General features: G+C 44.5%; 1 protein-coding gene across 2 annotated transcripts in view; it reads left to right on the top strand.

Annotated features, from left to right (window-relative positions):
- LAMB1 (laminin subunit beta 1) overlaps positions 1 to 17,150 on the top strand; it is a 94,018-nt gene that overhangs the window by 65,993 nt on the left and 10,875 nt on the right. For both annotated transcript variants that reach the window (XM_087967785.1, XM_087967787.1), the window contains 3 exons: positions 3,943 to 4,312; positions 6,972 to 7,156; positions 9,081 to 9,322. In XM_087967785.1, the coding sequence (XP_087823911.1) occupies positions 3,943 to 4,312; positions 6,972 to 7,156; positions 9,081 to 9,322 (797 nt within the window). The remainder of the gene's footprint in view (positions 1 to 3,942; positions 4,313 to 6,971; positions 7,157 to 9,080; positions 9,323 to 17,150) is intronic.

Below are 17,150 nucleotides of genomic sequence, written 5' to 3'. Positions count from 1 at the left end.
ATCTCAAATGTCACCCTAGGTAAGATTGGGTGCACTCCCACAACCCATAACTTGATATGCTAAATATAAAATATGCTAGAAAGGACCAGTTTGGCCCAGGGTCCAAGGTAGAAACTGGGGAGGGGATTCCAGTCCTGCCATAGCCCTGAAAGACAGCAGGGTGACTTTGGGTCAATCTCCAGAAGATGAGATACTCGCCTTAGTCATGAAAGATGGTTGGGTAATTTTGAGTCACTCACCAGGAGATTGTGAATTCTAGTCCCACTTTAACCATAAAAGCTGGCTGGGTGACTTTGGGGCAACCAATCACCAGGAGACAGAGAGTTCTAGTCCCACCCTAGCCATGAAAGCTGGCTGAGTGACTTTGGCCCAATCACCAGAAGATGTGGCGTTCTAGTCCCACCTTAGCCATTAAAGGCAGCTGGGTGACCTTGGACCAGTTGCTCTCACTCTCTCTCTCAACCCAACCTATCTCACAGGGTTGTTGTTGTGGGGAAAATAGGAGAAGGAAAGTATGTTGGATACGTCTTGCCCCCCCTTGAGCTACTTATAAAAACAATAAAAGCGAGATGCAAATAAACAAACAAATAAATAAAACGGCCAGAAGGCCTAACCTGATGGACTTGGGGATCTTCAAGAGATAAATAACAGATAACAGATAATCAGAGTTGGAAGGGACCTTGTAGGTCATCTAGGCCAGGGGTCCCCAACCACCGGTCCGCGGACCGATACCGGTCCGCGGAACAACTCCTACCGGGCCACTGGCTTGTTGGGCGCCATCTTTTTTTCATGAAAAGTGCTTCCGTGAGCTTTTCCGGTAGAAAGCTCACCGGAAGCACGCTTTCAAAAAAGATGGCGGCGCTAGCGCTCCGGTGAGCTTTTCCGGTAGAAAGCTCACCGGAAGCACTTTTTCATCAAAAAGATGGCGGCGCCCAGCTGATGCCGGTACCGGGCCACGGCCAAAAGGTTGGGGATCACTGATCTAGGCCAACCCACTTCAGTTAATGGCCCCAGTGTTTGTTAGACCCAGCTTGGGAATTTGATTGATTGGTGAGTCATTTCTCCAAAACTAACCCTTTTAAGGGTTAAGTGGGATCTCCTCCTCCTCCCCACCTCCTTGTTCACCTCCCACCACCACCCCAAACCAAATGTTCAAAGCAAAATGAATTGCCAGAGGGGAGATACATTCCATAGCCAAGCATTCACAGTGGGGATGCTGGAGGGACTTTTTGAAGAAAATAAAGCACTTATGTGTCAGGCCTTTATTTCTAAGAACAAAAAGGCCACTTTGTTAAAATTGCACCCACAACTGCTTTTTTTCTTCTTCTTCCCCTCTGTTTTGCATTCTTTTCCCCCTCCCCTCACAATTGATCAAATCCTCCACAAGAGAACTGGTTTTGTTGGAGGTAATTTGCTCCTTTAAATGGCCTTTTACAAACCAGGCTAAAGAATGTGAATCTGTTTAAATAAATGGGTTTTTTTTTTCTCTCTCTCTCTCTCTTACCCTGGTCATGTCACTGTTTCTTATGAGAACTTTGACTATTTTGGAGAAAAGAGGCTTCTAACAATCCAGGGCTTCCAAGCCAGAAACTTGAAAATAAAAATTCAGAAGGACTCCATGAAGGGTTTATGAACCCCCTCATATGATAAATTTATAGGGGAGCATTTCTAATTGCTTTAGTTGCCAGATGTCAAAGAACATCTGCATGTTGACCTCTATGCTTAGGAACTCAATTCGGAGAACATCACACAACAGCTGGTATTTCTCACACAGAATTTTGTTTACACAAAGTTTTTAAGTGGTTTCATATTTTTTTTCATGATCTGGCTGTTTGCGGGTAGACTAAACAAAAAAAAATCCTGCTGATTGCAAATTTTCTTACTAGGTCATGCATGATGAATGTGATCTAGAACCATTTTTATGGACAGAAATTTTGTTGTTGATCTGAGTGGATCTGTACTCACAATTGAGACTTAGATTAAAAATTGTGTAAGAAAGAAAAATCTTGAGGAAACCAAGTTAAGCCATGATGGCGCCATGGTTAGAATTCAGGCTAACTCTACCGACTGCCAGCAGTTCGATTGTCATAGGCTCAAGGTTGACTCAGCCTTACCATCCTTCCGAGGTCGGTAAAATGAGAACCCACAGTGCTTCACAAAAGCACTGTGAAGCAGTATATAAGTCTAAGTGCTATTGCTATCTCTGTCATGGTGATACAGTGCTTAGAATTCAGTATTGCAGACCAACTCTGCCCACAGTCTGGAGTTTGATTCTGACTGGCTGAAGTTTGACTCAGCCTTCTGTCCTTCCAAGGTCGATAAAATGAAGACCCAGATTGTTGGGGGCAACATGCTGACTCTCTAAACAGCTTAGAGAGGGCTGTAAAGCACTATGAATAGTATATAAGTCTAAGTGCTATTGCTATTGCTATTAACATTACGATAAGTTCTAATTTTCCATGTACAAAATATTGGGGAGAGAAAAACTCCTTGATATCAATGTTTAAGTCCAACATAAAAGAGGTTTGAAAGTCTTAACTTGAGGATTGAAGACTTGAAAGTCCATCAAATGAGGGCACCACACCTTGTATCTAAAGTATTTTTGTCATATTTTCCAGACGGAGGGGTGGGAATGAAGGTAAACACAGCTGGAAGGGACTTTAGAGGTCTTCTAGTTCAAACCCTGCTTAGAGAGGAGACGGTATCATTTCAGACAAATGGTTGTCCAGTCTCTTCTGGAAAACCTCCAGTAATGGATAAGTAAAAGGTAAAGGTTCCTCTCAGACATACGTGCTAGTCATCTCTAGCTCTAGGGAGCGGTGCTCATCTCCGTTACAAAGCCAAAGAGCCAGTGCTGCCCAAAGACGTCTCCGTGGTCATGTGGCCGGCATGACTAAATGCCGAAGGTGCATGGAACGCTGTTCCTTTCCCATCAAAGTGGTCCCCATTGTTCTACTTGCATTTTTCTTACATGCTTTCGAACTGCTAGGTTGGCAGAAGCTGGGACAAGGAACGGGAGCTCACTCTGTTACGCAGCCCTAGGGATTCGAACCGCCAAATTCCCTACCTTTCTGATTGACAAGCTCAGCGTCTTAGCCACTGAGCCACTGCGTCCCTTTCCAGTAATGCATACCTGAATGTATAAATGGGAATTTCCATCAGTGGGAATAGATGCTGACTTGAGATGCTCTGAGTACATTCCTGATAGCTTCTTTGTCTACTGTGTCTTCACAACCCATTCGTTTAGTGAACGGTCGCTAATAAATGATTGTAAGTTGAAGACGACCTGTACTATTTTGAAGGGATATCCAGGTGACCTAGATATTCAAGTTTAAGAAAATTGCACTTCTTATACCGTGTTTCCACAAAAATAAGACCCTGTCTTATATTTTTTTAGCCTCCAGAAAAGGCACCAGGTCTTATTTTTGGAGGATGTCATCCACTGACTTGCATGTGTCGCCCCCGGCCTCCTTTTCGCTGTCAGAGGCCTTCAGGAACTTCTTCTGTGGACGGCAAGGCTTTCCTGAAGGCTTCTGCAGCCGATAACGGAGCTCTGGATCGATCCAAAGCTTTGTTATCAGCTACAGCGGCCTTCAGGAAAGCCCTGCCAGCCTTGCCAGCTACAGAAGAAATGTGCTGGCAAGGCAGGTGTCAGGGTGTGTGAGGCCTGGCTACAACTGTCCAAAGGTAAGTAATAGGGCAGCTCCACCTCCCCACATCCCCACCCTAGCTTAATTTTTACTCGTGCATTCTGGAGTGGGCGGGATCTTAATTAGGGCTTATTTGGGGGGTTGGGCTTATATTGGGCCCATGTGTAAAAAATCAAGCTAGGACTTACTTTCAGGGTAGGTTGTATTTTCAGGGGGAAATTTTGGGTTGATAACAGTGGTTTCCACACTCCGGGTTTACAGTGCTAAAAAAGTGTATTTCTCTCTCGTTCAGCTTGTGAGTGCGATTCACGAGGCATCCAAACTCTCCAATGTAACCGGTCAACTGGCCAGTGCATCTGTAAGGAAGGCGTTGAAGGTCCTCGTTGCAATAAATGCACCCGAGGCTACTCCGGAAACTTTCCAGACTGTGCTCCTTGCCATCAATGCTTTGCCCTCTGGGACATCATCGTCACTGAGTTGACCAACAAGACCCAGAGGTTCCTGGAAAGAGCCAAACTTCTGAAGATCACGGGGGTGAGTGGTCCCTACCAAGAGACCCTGAACTCGGTGGAGGAGAAGCTGAATGAGATCAAAAACATCATTGCTCAAAATCCTGCAACCGAGCCTCTTAAAAACATTGGGGACCTCTTCGAAGAAGCAGAGTAAGTAGAGCCTACGGCATCCAGAACACGTTGCCTGCTGTTAGCTCGATCACAGAGAAGGAAGCGCCTTGGGGTTGAATGGTTTTAAGGAGAACTTGGGGAGAAAGAAGGAAGAAAAGGTGGAAATGTGGAGGAAAAGAATGTTTATCGTGCATTTGAATTGGAATGATAAGGCTACCTGAGAGATAGCAAAGAGATGTTCTTACTGATTCCGTATAATTCCTTGTGGGTCTAATCACACTTGGCCAAATAAAGTATTCTGTTCTGTTTCTATTCTATTCCATTCCATTCGTTCCATTTTATTCTATTCTCCATTCCATTCCTTCTATTCTATTCTATTCTATTTCTATTTCTATTTCTATTTCTATTTCTATTCTATTTCCATTCCATTCTATTCTACTCTACTCTACCCTACCCTACCCTTCTCTACTCTGGTTCTGTTCTATTCTGTTACTATTCTACTCTACTTACTCTTTTCTAGTTCAGTTCAGTTTTATTCTGTTTCTATTCTATTCTACTCTACACTACTCTACTCTTTTCTGGTTCTGTTCTATTCTATTTCTATTCTATTCTATTAGTTTTTGGTCTGGTCTGGTCTGTTTCTATTCTGTTCTACTCTACTCTACCTACTCTATACTTATTCCTATTCCTGATTCTGTTCTGTTCTATAATTGTATTCTAGTTAATAGAACTAGTTGAAAAGAGGAACAAGGAGAAGAACAAGAACAGAACAAAGAATGGAATAAAATAGAAATTAGAATAGAATAGAAAATGGAATGGAATAGAATTAGAATAGAATAGAATTAGAGTAGAGTAGAATAGAATAGAATAGAATAGAATAGAATAGAATAGAATAAGGAATAATTCTATTCTATTCTATTCTATTCTACTCTACTCTACTCTACTCTAATTCTATTCTATTCTCATTCTATTCTATTCCATTCCATTCCATTTTCTATTCTATTCTAATTTCTATTTTATTCCATTCTTTGTTCTGTTCTTGTTCTTCTCCTTGTTCCTCTTTTCAACTGGGTGAGCAGAATGGCCAGACTGATGAATCTGTCAATGTAGGAGAGGAGCAGGCGAGCTGGGAAGTGGAGTTGGTGTCAAATCTGCTCAACTCCACTTGAAGTAAATTTGCTTCCCAGCCGTTTCTCTAATTTTTCTGTGATTGCGTCTTTTTGCAGACATTCTGGAGACTTTAAAAGACTCTATTGTGCAGCATTTTCCCTCACAGAATATGCTCGTCTTGCAGCCTATGAAAAATATTCTTAACACAGACGGTTTATTATATGGGGCATGAAACAAATTAGGAATGGGCCCATGTGCCAATGTAACATACGTAATTGGCAATATTCAAGAACATTACGGCAGCTGTCTGGAATGCAGATGGTTAAATCTCATACGGTAGAAGTGTGCTATTTTTCCAAGCTTTTTTCCGCTTTGTATTAACAAAAAAATAATAATAACCCTGAAATAAACCCCATCTATGAGGAAAGAGGGACGTGGTGGCTCACTGGCTAAGACGCTGAGCTTGTTGATCCGAAAGGTCGGCAGTTCAGCAGTTCGAATCCCTAGTGCCGCATAACAGAGTGAGTTCCCGTTACTTGTCACAGCTTCCGCCAACCTGTCATGCCCCTGGTGGAGACTGACTCTAAGGGAAAGGAGGAACAGCCGACAGGGAGTGGAAGTGTGGCTCCGGAGGTTGTGGAGGAGACTGGGGAAGAGCAGAAGCCGGCTGAGCAGTCAGAGGAGGGCCCAGGCCATCCCCTATCCATCCTAGGGCATGCAGGGAGGAGAAGATAAGGGAGAGATGTGGTCTCCTCCGGAGGAGAGGGCCTTGATCCTCTTTATGGGCTGCAGGTGTGACAACTGAATAAGAGTATGGATCTGCGTACTGGCAAACGCTGGAAACAAATCGTGTAAATATCTCTAATTTATAGTTCCTCTCTGAATTTGGCATCCTTCTCAGTGTGTGTTATCTGTGGACATCCTCCAGCCTTTATCTTGCCTGGTTTGTGTTGCTTTTTTCCTTCTTCGTGTAACTGTGTGGGAGTTTTTTTGTCTTCCATCAAAGATATTCGGAGATTGGAAGCAAAGTGAAGGAATAAAAGGGGCTTCACCTGTTTTCTGTGACTGTGTTTGTTTTGTATCCCACCCTGGGTCATCACATAACTTAGCAGTTTGAAAGCACATTAAAAATACAAGTAGAAAAATACGGACCACTTTGGTGGGAAGGTAACAGCGTTCCATGCGCCTTCGGCGTTTAGTCATGCCAGCCACATGACCACGGAGACGTCTTTGGACAGCACTGGCTCTTTGGCTTTGCAACCGAGATGAGCACCGTCCCCTAGAGCCAGAAATGACTAGTATGGATGTGCAAGGAAAACCTTTACCTTTATAAACTAGCCATTTCTATAAGAACAGATCTAACTAGTCAGTAAAACCTGAAATCAGAGTTTCATTTTTTTTCCACCTCAAGTTTCATTTTTCCCCCCACCTGAAGCACAAAGTCCAGAAGCGGTTTCCAAGTGGAAAGCAAAGTAATTGTGTGTGTGTATGTGGTTTTTTTCCCCCTTGGATCAGAGCAGACCATTTAGCCATCTCTTCTAACTCCCATCAGCTTTTTGCAATAATGGATGTTTTCTTGGGTTCGCAGGAAGCTGAAAGCAGATGTGGCCCAAAAGATAATTGAAGTAGAGGAAAAGATCTCTACTGTGGCAAACGAAAGCAGCATCGTGGAGGCTGAACTGACAGCTTTGGAGGCGGATGCCAAGAGCTTACACAATGCTGTGAAAGAACTTGCTGAACAGCTGGAGTTCATAAAAATCTCAGATGTTCGAGGTTTGTATGTTAGACCTCAAGGAATTTGGGCGGGGGTAAAATCTGGCTTTTTATAAGGAAGGAAACTGTGGGATGGAACCTCAAGCAGATATATTTCATGAACATTTAATAGAATCGAACCCAAACTAAAAGCTTTAGGGAGGTTATGGCTTGAAATGTGGTGAGCCTATTTTAAATAATGAAAAATCACGTGGATTCAGTGGTGGGATTTAACCAGTTCGCATCACTTTGGCCGAACCGGTTTTTAAATTGCTAGCTGGTCCTGTCCCTCCTTGCCCCGCCCCTTCCAGAAGTCCCCACGCACCCCATTTTGGCTCCCTGGTAAGTGCAGGGAGGCCCACTAGGCCCCAAATGGGGTGCAGGTGGGTGCGGCGTGGCTCCCCCCACAGCCCATTTTTGCTCCTCAGGCCTGCAAGGAGGCCTACTAGGCCCAAAACAGGGCATGGGGGGATGGCGCCCCCCGTGGCCTGTTTTTGCCCCCAGGGGGGTCAGGAAGCTGAGTGCTGCCTGTCACACCACCTGGCCACGCCCGCCATGCCACATCCATCCAGCTGGTCATTAGGACAGAGAACCGGTTGTTAAATTATTTGAATCCCACCACTGTGTGGATTTCAGTGGGGCAAGCTTATTTGGGCCTCATTGGCCATTGGCCTTTGGTCTTTTTTGTAATCACGACATAAGCCCAAGATTGATAACCAGGCTTGTCAGCTGCTCCATCTTTTCTATCCTGCTCTATGGAGTGGAGAGTTGGTCTCTGACAGAAAGCTCCTTGAAGAGACCAGAAGCATTTGAAATATGGATTTACAGGCGGCTGTTACATATAAGCTAAGTTGACAAAATCAGAAATGAGGAGGTGATAAGCCACCTGGGAAAGCCAAGGGAAATCTCTTCTGACCTAGGCTTCCCCAACAGCACGAAGCCGACTCCTCATCCCGATAAAGCCCCTTTTATTTAGTTTAAAGTGAATTCCTCTCCAGCAAAGTCCCGGCAAACATTCTTCAATGAGATTTCACTACAGACCTTTATCAGGCTTGGAGAGTTGCCAGGCCAATAGCTTCCAAATGTAGCAGACAATACTTGGCAAGAAGTCAGGAACAGATCTTCACCCTAATGAATTGAACTAATTGTCTCCTGCAAACACTACTCCCCTTTTGCTCTTCTTCATTCCCTATGGGAGGGGCCATTCACCATCCACCTGTGCCCTTACTCCCGAGTCGACCCTTGTTCCTTAACTGTTCCTTTCTCCTGGAAGCTCTGTGCATGTGCACACTGGGAACAGGCTCCAGCTGTTCTTCCTCACTGATCTCCGACTCTGAAGGCAGTTGATAACTGTCAGACGGCCCTGGCCCCATCTCTGTGTCCGACGCAGAGCCCTCGTCAGAGCCTTCCCCAGACTCCAGGACTGGCCCATGTTCCTCCCCAACCTCCTCCCTGTCCGAATCTGTCACCAGCTCTGCTGGCAAGCCACAACACAAGAAAATAAAAAGCAAAAGTTAGAATATTTCGGACATGTGATGCGACACCCAGAAAAATATGGCCTACTTCACTTAATCCTCCAGGGAAAGATTAAAGGTAAATGAGGTCCAGGCAGAAGAAGAACCTTATGGCTTTAAAATCTAAGGGACTCATTTGGACAAAACTCAGCAGCTCTTTTTAATGCGGCTGTCGATAAAAATAGGGGCGATGGAGAAGCCATTGCTTCCTTAATAACCACATCACTTGCTTAAAATTGCAGCCATTCACTTTACAACATGGGCAAGAAAGGTTGTAAACCAAGGTAAAACTCACTTTAATAACTGACTCACTTAGCAACAGGAATTTGGGGGGTCTGTTGTGGTCATAAGTCGAGGATTACCTGTATTCACCCTGTAAGGCCAGACCCAACGTGGGACGCTGAACCGGTTTCACCTCTGATTGGTTTCAGGCGCCTTGGACAGTATCACCAAATATTTCCAGATGTCGCTGGAGGCGGAAAAGAGAGCCAACACCTCGGTTTTGCTCCCCGGCAGCCTCGTTGAACAGTCAGCCGAAATGCGCCTGGAAGTGGAGAGCTTGATCAACAAGACGGCAGCCACCTTCCAGGCGACGCAGGAAGAGCAGTCCCGTCTCTTGGATGAACTGGCGGGCAAGTTGCAAAGCCTGGATTTGGCTGAAGTGTCAGAGAAGGTAAGGCATCCCCGCAAAGGCCGTAGCTGAGCTTGGATGAGGGCGAAGGATTTGAGACGGGGTGGAAATGAGTAGGGATCATTGCCAGGAACAACAAAAGCAACTGTGATGACCCGTGATGTGACACAAAAATAACAAAGTCACCAAAGTAGAATAAATTCCCTTTAATGCCTCCAACTTGGCCCCCAATGTCCAATTATCCCAAAAGTGCTTTCTTTTTTTTCCCAAGAAGCAACTGGACTTGGGTTTTTTTCTTTGAAGTCGTTTTGCTTCTCCTCCAAGAAGCTTCTTCAGTTCTGACAGGAATGGTGGGGAATGGAAGGATTTATATTCCTTGCAGACAGCTGGTCATTTGCCTTCTATTAGAGCAGTGATGGCAATGCACACGCGACCCCCTCCGCCCCTCTGCGCATGCACGCGTGACTCTCCCCATGCACGCTCCACCCTCTGCGCATACACACCCATCTCCACTACACATGTCTCCCCCCACGCATGCAATCAGCTGGCTGGTGGGGGTGCGCGTGCGCATGTGCAGTGGGTCTGTTCTGGGCGACGGCTCGATGCCGACAGAAATGGCTCTGCGTGACACTTCCTGCACACGTGCCATAGGTTCGCCATCATGGTACTAGAGAGTCGTTGAGGCCACTTGTAGGCTTGTCTCTGAGCAGTGCAAGTGGGTGTGGAGCCTTCTTGGAACTGCTGAAAGGACAGTGTTGTAGACTGGAGATAAATCATATTATATTCCTCCCCCTCTGTTGAGAAGGGGCAGTTCAGTTTGGACATAGATGGCCTCTTGGACCCCTCTTATAAACCAGCCATCCTCTCTGTCCAAAAGGTGGACTTTGCTGTCTTCAAAAGAGGGGCCTGTGTCTATTAAATGCAGATAGACTGCTGAATCTAGTCCTGATGGGTTTGTTTTCAAACTTCACAAATGCATGGCACAACATAGGAAAAGCAAGGTACGGCGGCACTGAAAAAAGTGACTTACAACCATTTTTCACACTGATGACTGTTGCAGCAGCCCCACGATCAAAATTCAGATGCTTGGCAACTGTCTCCTATTTACAACGGTGGCTGTGTTCCCACCGTCACGGGATTGAATTTTGCGACCTTCTGAATAGAATAGAATAGAATAGAATAGAATAGAATAGAATAGAATAGAATAGAATAGAATAGAATAGAATAGAATAGAATAGAATAGAATAGAATAATGGAATGGAATGGAATAGAATAGAATAGAATAGAATAGAATAGAATAGAATAGAATAGAATAGAATAGGCGACATCTCACGAGAAGCTGAACACGCGAGAAGGCGAGAATGAGATCTACCGCCTAGCCAAAAGCAGACACAGGAAGACCCTGGACATTGACCAGTTTCATGGGATCAACGACGAAAGGGGAAATTTGATCATCAACCCCAGAGACGCTGCCGAGAGGTGGCGGCAATACTTAAAAGATCTCCACCGAGGTTCCCACACCCACGAACCGCGAGGTGACCCGTCGAGCCCAGTCTCAGGCATTCACGCCAGCGGGTCACCGGCGCCATCAAGGCCATGAAAAATGGTAAGGCAACAGGACCAGGCGACATCCCTGCCGACTTCTGGAAAAAGGCACTACCGGGCTCGGCATTGTGGCTGTGCGAGCTGTTCAACAACATCGTCTCCCGGGAATAGTGCCACCGCGACTGGTACCGCAGCACCACTGTTCCGATCTGGAAGGAAAAGGGCAGCCCAGCGGACTGCTCCAACTACGAACCGGTCAGGTTACTGTCACACACTATGAAGATCTTGAACGCGTCCTCGATAAAGCGCATTCGGGACATCGTCGACATCAGCGTCAACCAGGCGGATTCATCAAGAACTGCGGCACCACCGATGCCATCTTCGGTGTGCGGATGCTGATGGAGGCTCACAGAGAGAAAGAAAATCGCTCCACACCGCCTTCTTGGACTTGGAAAAGGCCTTGAGGCGAGTCCCGCACGATCTCATCTGAGTACGCACTGCGAGAATCACGGCGTGCCGAGCTACTCGTACAATGGGTCCAACTCCTATACAGATGTCACAAAAGCCGTGTAAAGCGGCAGCTGGGATATCAGAGGAGTTCAATATCACCGTCGGCGTACACCAGGGCTCTGCTCTCTCACCACTGCTGTTCATTCTGGTGATGGACACAATTACACCACGACCTGCACGCCCGCCCATGGAGCGCTGCTCTCGCCCGATGATGTGTTCCTGGCCAACCTGCGCAAGGCTGAACTGAGCACCTAGTCCAACAGTGGCACGACCGCCTCGAGCAGTTCGGGCTCCGGTTGAACCTAAAGAAGTCCGAATACCTGACCACTGACAACGAAGCGACAGGCTCCATCCACGTGAACGGGCAGGAGCTACCGCGTGCCTCCACCTTCAAGTACCTGGGAACTACTCTTGGGAAGAAGGCCTACTACAAACTGAGGTGGCAGCCAGGATCAACGCAGCGTGGGGCAAATGGAAGTCCGTCACGGGCGTCCTCTGTGACAAGAAGATGCCCGATGCGCCTGAAGGCGAAAATCTATAACTCTGTGGTGCGCCCGTGGCCATATACGGCGCAGAGTGCTGGCCGGCGACCAAAGAAGTCGAAAGCAGGCGATGGAGATGCGAATGCTCCGATGGTGGTGAAGCCTCACCCTACTCGATCGCGTCAGGAATGAAGAAGTGCGCAGCGGTTCAGCGTCGTGCCCATCCCCACGGTCATGAGGCAGTCCCGGCTACGATGGTTCGGCCATGTGAGTCGCGCCAAGGAAGAATCCATCATCAAATCTGCGATGAAGGTGATTGTCGGAGGGGCGACGCGTGGTAGACCTAAGCAACGCTGGATGGACACGATCAAGGCCGATCTAGAGATCGCGAAGGCAGACCCGACATCGTGGCAGACAGAGAGGCGTGGAAGCAGTACTCAGGACATTAGCGGACCTCGCCAGAGTGCGGACAACGCTGAAGAAAAAGAAGAAGAAGAATAGAATAGAATAGAATAGAATAGAATAGAATAGAATAGCAAAGCATAGCATAGAATAGCATAGAATAGAATAGAATAGAATAGAATAGAATAGAATAGAATAGAATAGAATAAGAGTAGAGATAATAGAATAGAATAGAATAGAATAGAATAGAATAGAATAGAATAGGACAGGACAGGACAGGACAGGACAGATTAGATTTTTGTTTATTGGCCAAGTGTGATAGGACACACAAGGAATTTGTCTTGGTGCAAATGCTCTTGGTGTACATAAAAAGAAAAGATACATTCATCAAGAGTCAAGAATCATAAGGTACAACACATAATGATAGTCATAGGGTACAATAAGCAATCAAATCATACTAGAAAACACTCAATATAAATCATAAGGATACAAGCAAGAAAGTTACAGTCCTACAGTCACAAGTGGGAAGGGATGGGTGATAAGGAATGATGAGAAGATTAATAATGCAGACTTTGTAAATAGTTGAACAGTGTTGAGGGAATTATTTGTTTAGCAGAGTGATGGCGTTCGGGGGGAAAACTGTCCTTGTGTCTAGTTGTTCTGGTGTGCAGGGCTCTATAAGTGTCTTTTTGAGGGTAGGAATTGAAACAGTTTATGTCCAGGATGTGAGGAGTCTGTAGATATTTTCACAGCCCTCTCTTGGACTCGTGCAGTATACAGGTCCTCCATGGAAGGGAGGTTAGTGGTAATTGTTTTTTTCTGCAGTCCTAATTATCCTCTGAAGTCTGTGTCTGTCCTGTTGGGTTGCAGAACCAAACCAGACAGTTATAGAGGTGCAGATGATAGACTCCATAATTCCTCTGTAGAACTGGATCAGCAGTTCCTTGGGCAGTTTGAGCTTCCTGAGTTGGCGCAGGAAGAACATTCTTTGCCGTGCTTTTTTGATGACATATTTGATGTTAGGTGTCCATTTTAGGTCTTGTGATACAATAGAACCTAGAAATTTGAAGGCCTCTACTGTTGATACTGTGTTGTCTAGTATTGTAAGAGGTGGTAGTATGGGAGGGTTTCTCCTAAAGTCTATCGCCATTTCTATGGTTTTGAGTGTGTTCAGTTCCAGATTGTTCCGGTCACACCACGAGGCAAGTTGTACAAGCTCCCGTCTGTATGCGGATTCGTCATTTTCTCAAATGAGACCAATCACCGTTGTGTCATTGTGAGAAGCAAAGTCAAAGGGGAAACCAGATTCACTTTAGTAATTTCACCTGCCTCACCTGCAGAGATTCGCTTTAACAACCGTGGCAAGAGGAGGTCACCAAAGCAGGGCAAAACTCCCTTAAGGAATGTCTCACTTAGCAACAGAAATCTTGGGCTCGGCTGTGGTCGTACCTGTATCGATCTGAGAGCTTTCAGAATCTCTCCTAATTTTAACAGCAAGAATTATTTTGAAAGATAAAACAGATTTAAAAAAAGCAAAGGCAGGAACTGAACCAGCAAATGTACATAAAATCCTAGGATTATACAGAGAAACCTGATCAGACAACGATTATCTCCTCCTGATGCCAAAATACATTCCAGAGATGCAGCATTTCAGCAGGGAAGACCTTATCCCCAATTACCACCCACCTTGTGGCAGAAAATAGGAAAATTAGTAGAAGGCCCACCCAGGATTCTTTATTTATATCTGCATTTTTTTTCAGTCTTTATCAGTGAGCATCTCCAGGAGGGAGAACTTAGATGGAGCTTCCAACCACCCAAGAGAAAAACAAAGGAAAAAAAGGAGGAGGAGAAGCAGAAAGGGAGCCACAGAGTAACAAAAAAAAATGAGTGTAAATGCAAAAATTGTGAGGTTTTGAAAAATGGGTGGGTTAAAAATGCCACGGAAAATGGAAACAAAGAGGCTTTTAGCTAGCAAGGGAAATAAATTACACTGTAGGTGCCTGTAAAGATTAGAACCTTACTGTAGATTTTTGCCTCTTAAATACTTGCTGAAGATTCATAATTTCTACCCTTAAAGCTTCATCTTGCTTTAATGGAAGGAGAAGATGGTAATTCTCTCTAAAAGCCATTTGACTGACTCCTCTAATTTGGAGAAAGAGAGAGGAATTTTTTGTATTTAACAAAGAGGGGATATTGAGACTAGTAACTTCCTACTAAAAGAAACAGGATGTGATTTGCAACTCCTTGCTTAAGACAATATTTTGTCTAGTTTCAATGGTGTATTTGTGTATTACCTCTGTCCAGACACTGCTTCATGGTGCTCATTGTCTCGCTTAATTTTGTTGAAAAGTCGGGAATCAAAATGGAATGCTTGTTTTCTCTCTATTTTCTCCTCGTTCAGATATAATGTGAAAAGGACTGGGAGTGAAACACAGCTAGTTGCTCGATTTATGACCACAACTGAGGTACCTGCGGCAAGAAAAGTCGTGAATTGGGGCAAACCTCACCGAACAATTGCCTCACTTAAGGACAGAAATGTTGGGCTCGATTGTGGTCATAAGTCAAGGACTACCTGTAGTGTAATCCAGGGCCGGTGGTGGTCTTACATCAACAACTACTAAGGTATTTAGACAGCTAGGCTCCATCCATAGTTCAGAATTGTATTTTTTGCACAAATATTGGAAGAATAAGGATAGTCCTACAGAGGAGAAGATCGTTAAAAAGATATTAGATTGTGCAAAGATTAGGATAGATTGACCCTAAAAATAAGGGACAAGGAAGAATCAGAATAATTCTTAAGATGGGATGTGTTTTATCAGTGACTAGATAACAGAAGTAGAAATTAGACCATAAAAAGATCGCTACTGATACTAGGTACAAGTAAATAATGAAAGATCATGATTATACTGTATATAAGCAAACAATATACTATCATTGCTATTATTCGCAGTAGTATTATTGTTATGAATATTGGACTATATAAGTTAAATAACTCAGACAATGCAATGTTCACTAAGCATTTATGTTGATTGAAATAAAATTAATTAAAGAAGGAAGGAAGGAAAGAAGGAAGGAAAGAAAGAGAGAGAGAAAGAAAGAAAGAAAGAAAGAAAGAAAGAAAGAAGAAAGAAAGAAAGAAAGAAAGAAAGAAAGAAAGAAAGAAAGGAAGGAAGGAAGGAAGGAAGGAAGGAAGGAAGGAAGGAAGGAAGGAAGGAAGGATTTGCCTGATTGCATTTCTGTCTTTTTGAAGTTTTTTTTTAAACAATCTGAAGGACAGAAGGTAGAAGAATTTAACTTTGGTCTGGATATGGTTTGGTTTATTTGCTTTTGCTACCAGTTATTAGTATTGGTGTTCTTAATATTGGACTGTACGTTAAATAACTCAGACAATGCAATGTTCGCTAGACACTTACATTGATTGAAATTAAATTAAATTAAAAAAAATAATTGCCTGATTGCATTTCTGTCCTTTTGAATTTTTTTATAAACAATCAGAAGGATAGAAGGTAGAAGAATTTAATTGTGGTCTGGATCTGGTTTTGTTCATTTGCTTTTGCTGCCCAATATTATTATTATTATTATTATTATTATTATTATTATTATTATTATTATTATTATTATTAGCTTCAGGGGTTAAAAAAGGATGTTCAATTTTGTTTTCTTTCTAAAGCAAACAGTTTTGTGGGGGGAAAGTATTAATTCCATCAAAAGTCAACAAATGACTCACTAGGATTCTTTTTGTTGTTGTTGTTTCAAGAGCTTTTATGGTTTTCTTTCAAAAGTTCACAAACATGGAACAGATGGCCTACGTTGCACAGTCTCATTTTCCAGATCCTGGGGAGGCCAAATTATTTATTTAAACCTTTTTCTCTGAGGCTGTGTTGTGTTTCCACTTCCGGGCTGTCTTGATGGATTGTGAGCTGGTCCAACAGAGTTGTGTGAAGCAGTGGTCGCCAACCAGTGGGCCGGGGACCACTGGTCGTTCGTGAGAAAATTTCGGTGGTCCGCAGAGAAACGTCACCCCCAAAGCAATTAATCCAGGCTGCGCTTTTGGAACACAAGGCTGCGCCGTTCACATGGCCCCCAGGAACACAAGGCTTGTGTCACTTTTATTGCGAAAAACACGAGGTAGTGAGGGGAGGGGGGAAAGAGCAGAGGAGGGAACTTGCCCCACACGCCTGGCCTGGCCACCAGGCTGCTTCTTTCCGCTTCTTCCTTCTTCTGCTTTTGGCTGCACGCAAGGAAAGCAGCAAAAGTCTTTCTTTCTCTCCCCCAAACTCCACCAGAAATGAGTCTTTGGGACCCTGCAAGGCCTCCTGCTCCAAGAGGCTGCGCCAGCAAAGACTCATTTCTGACAGAGTTTGAGGGAGAGAAAGAAAGACTTTTGATGCTTCTGCTGCTTTCCTTGCATGAAGCCAAAAGTCTTTCTCTCTCTCTCTCTCTCTCTCTCTCCCCTTGAGAATGGAGCTGGAGACAGTGTCCTGTGATCCCAAATAAAGAATGATCGATCGGTAGGAAAACAGGGTGGGGAATTTTCCTGCAGACTTTTTTGGGGATTTTTCCAGAGTTTCTGGTTTGTGAGATTTAAAATTATGGGACTGGTGGTCCCTGAGGTCCAAAAGGTTGGAAAGCCCTTGTGCGAAGGACATACAGCTGGCTGACCTACCACAATTATTTGTTCCACTGATCAACTCTAGAGCTGCAGAGATAATAAAGGATGGACATTCTGTGGGGGGGGGGGTTTGGGGGGGGGTAAAGAATTTATCAATTTCCTTCCCTTTATGGGTTAGGGTTAGAGTTAGGGTTGGGGTCAGGCAGGGAAGATATAAAAGTTTCAAAAGTTGCTCCGGCCACTTGCCCTGAGGTGTTGATACAGGGGGATCCACAACTTAACAACCAGAATGGAGCCCAAAATTTCTGTCGCAAAGCGA

This window comes from Notechis scutatus, chromosome 6 (genome assembly GCF_049901735.1).
Source record: "Notechis scutatus isolate UNSWTSFEM ecotype Mainland chromosome 6, rNotScu1.2, whole genome shotgun sequence".
Lineage (NCBI taxonomy): Eukaryota > Metazoa > Chordata > Lepidosauria > Squamata > Elapidae > Notechis > Notechis scutatus.
The sequence above is the reverse complement of the archived record's forward strand: the minus strand, read 5'-3'. Positions and strand labels throughout refer to the sequence as shown.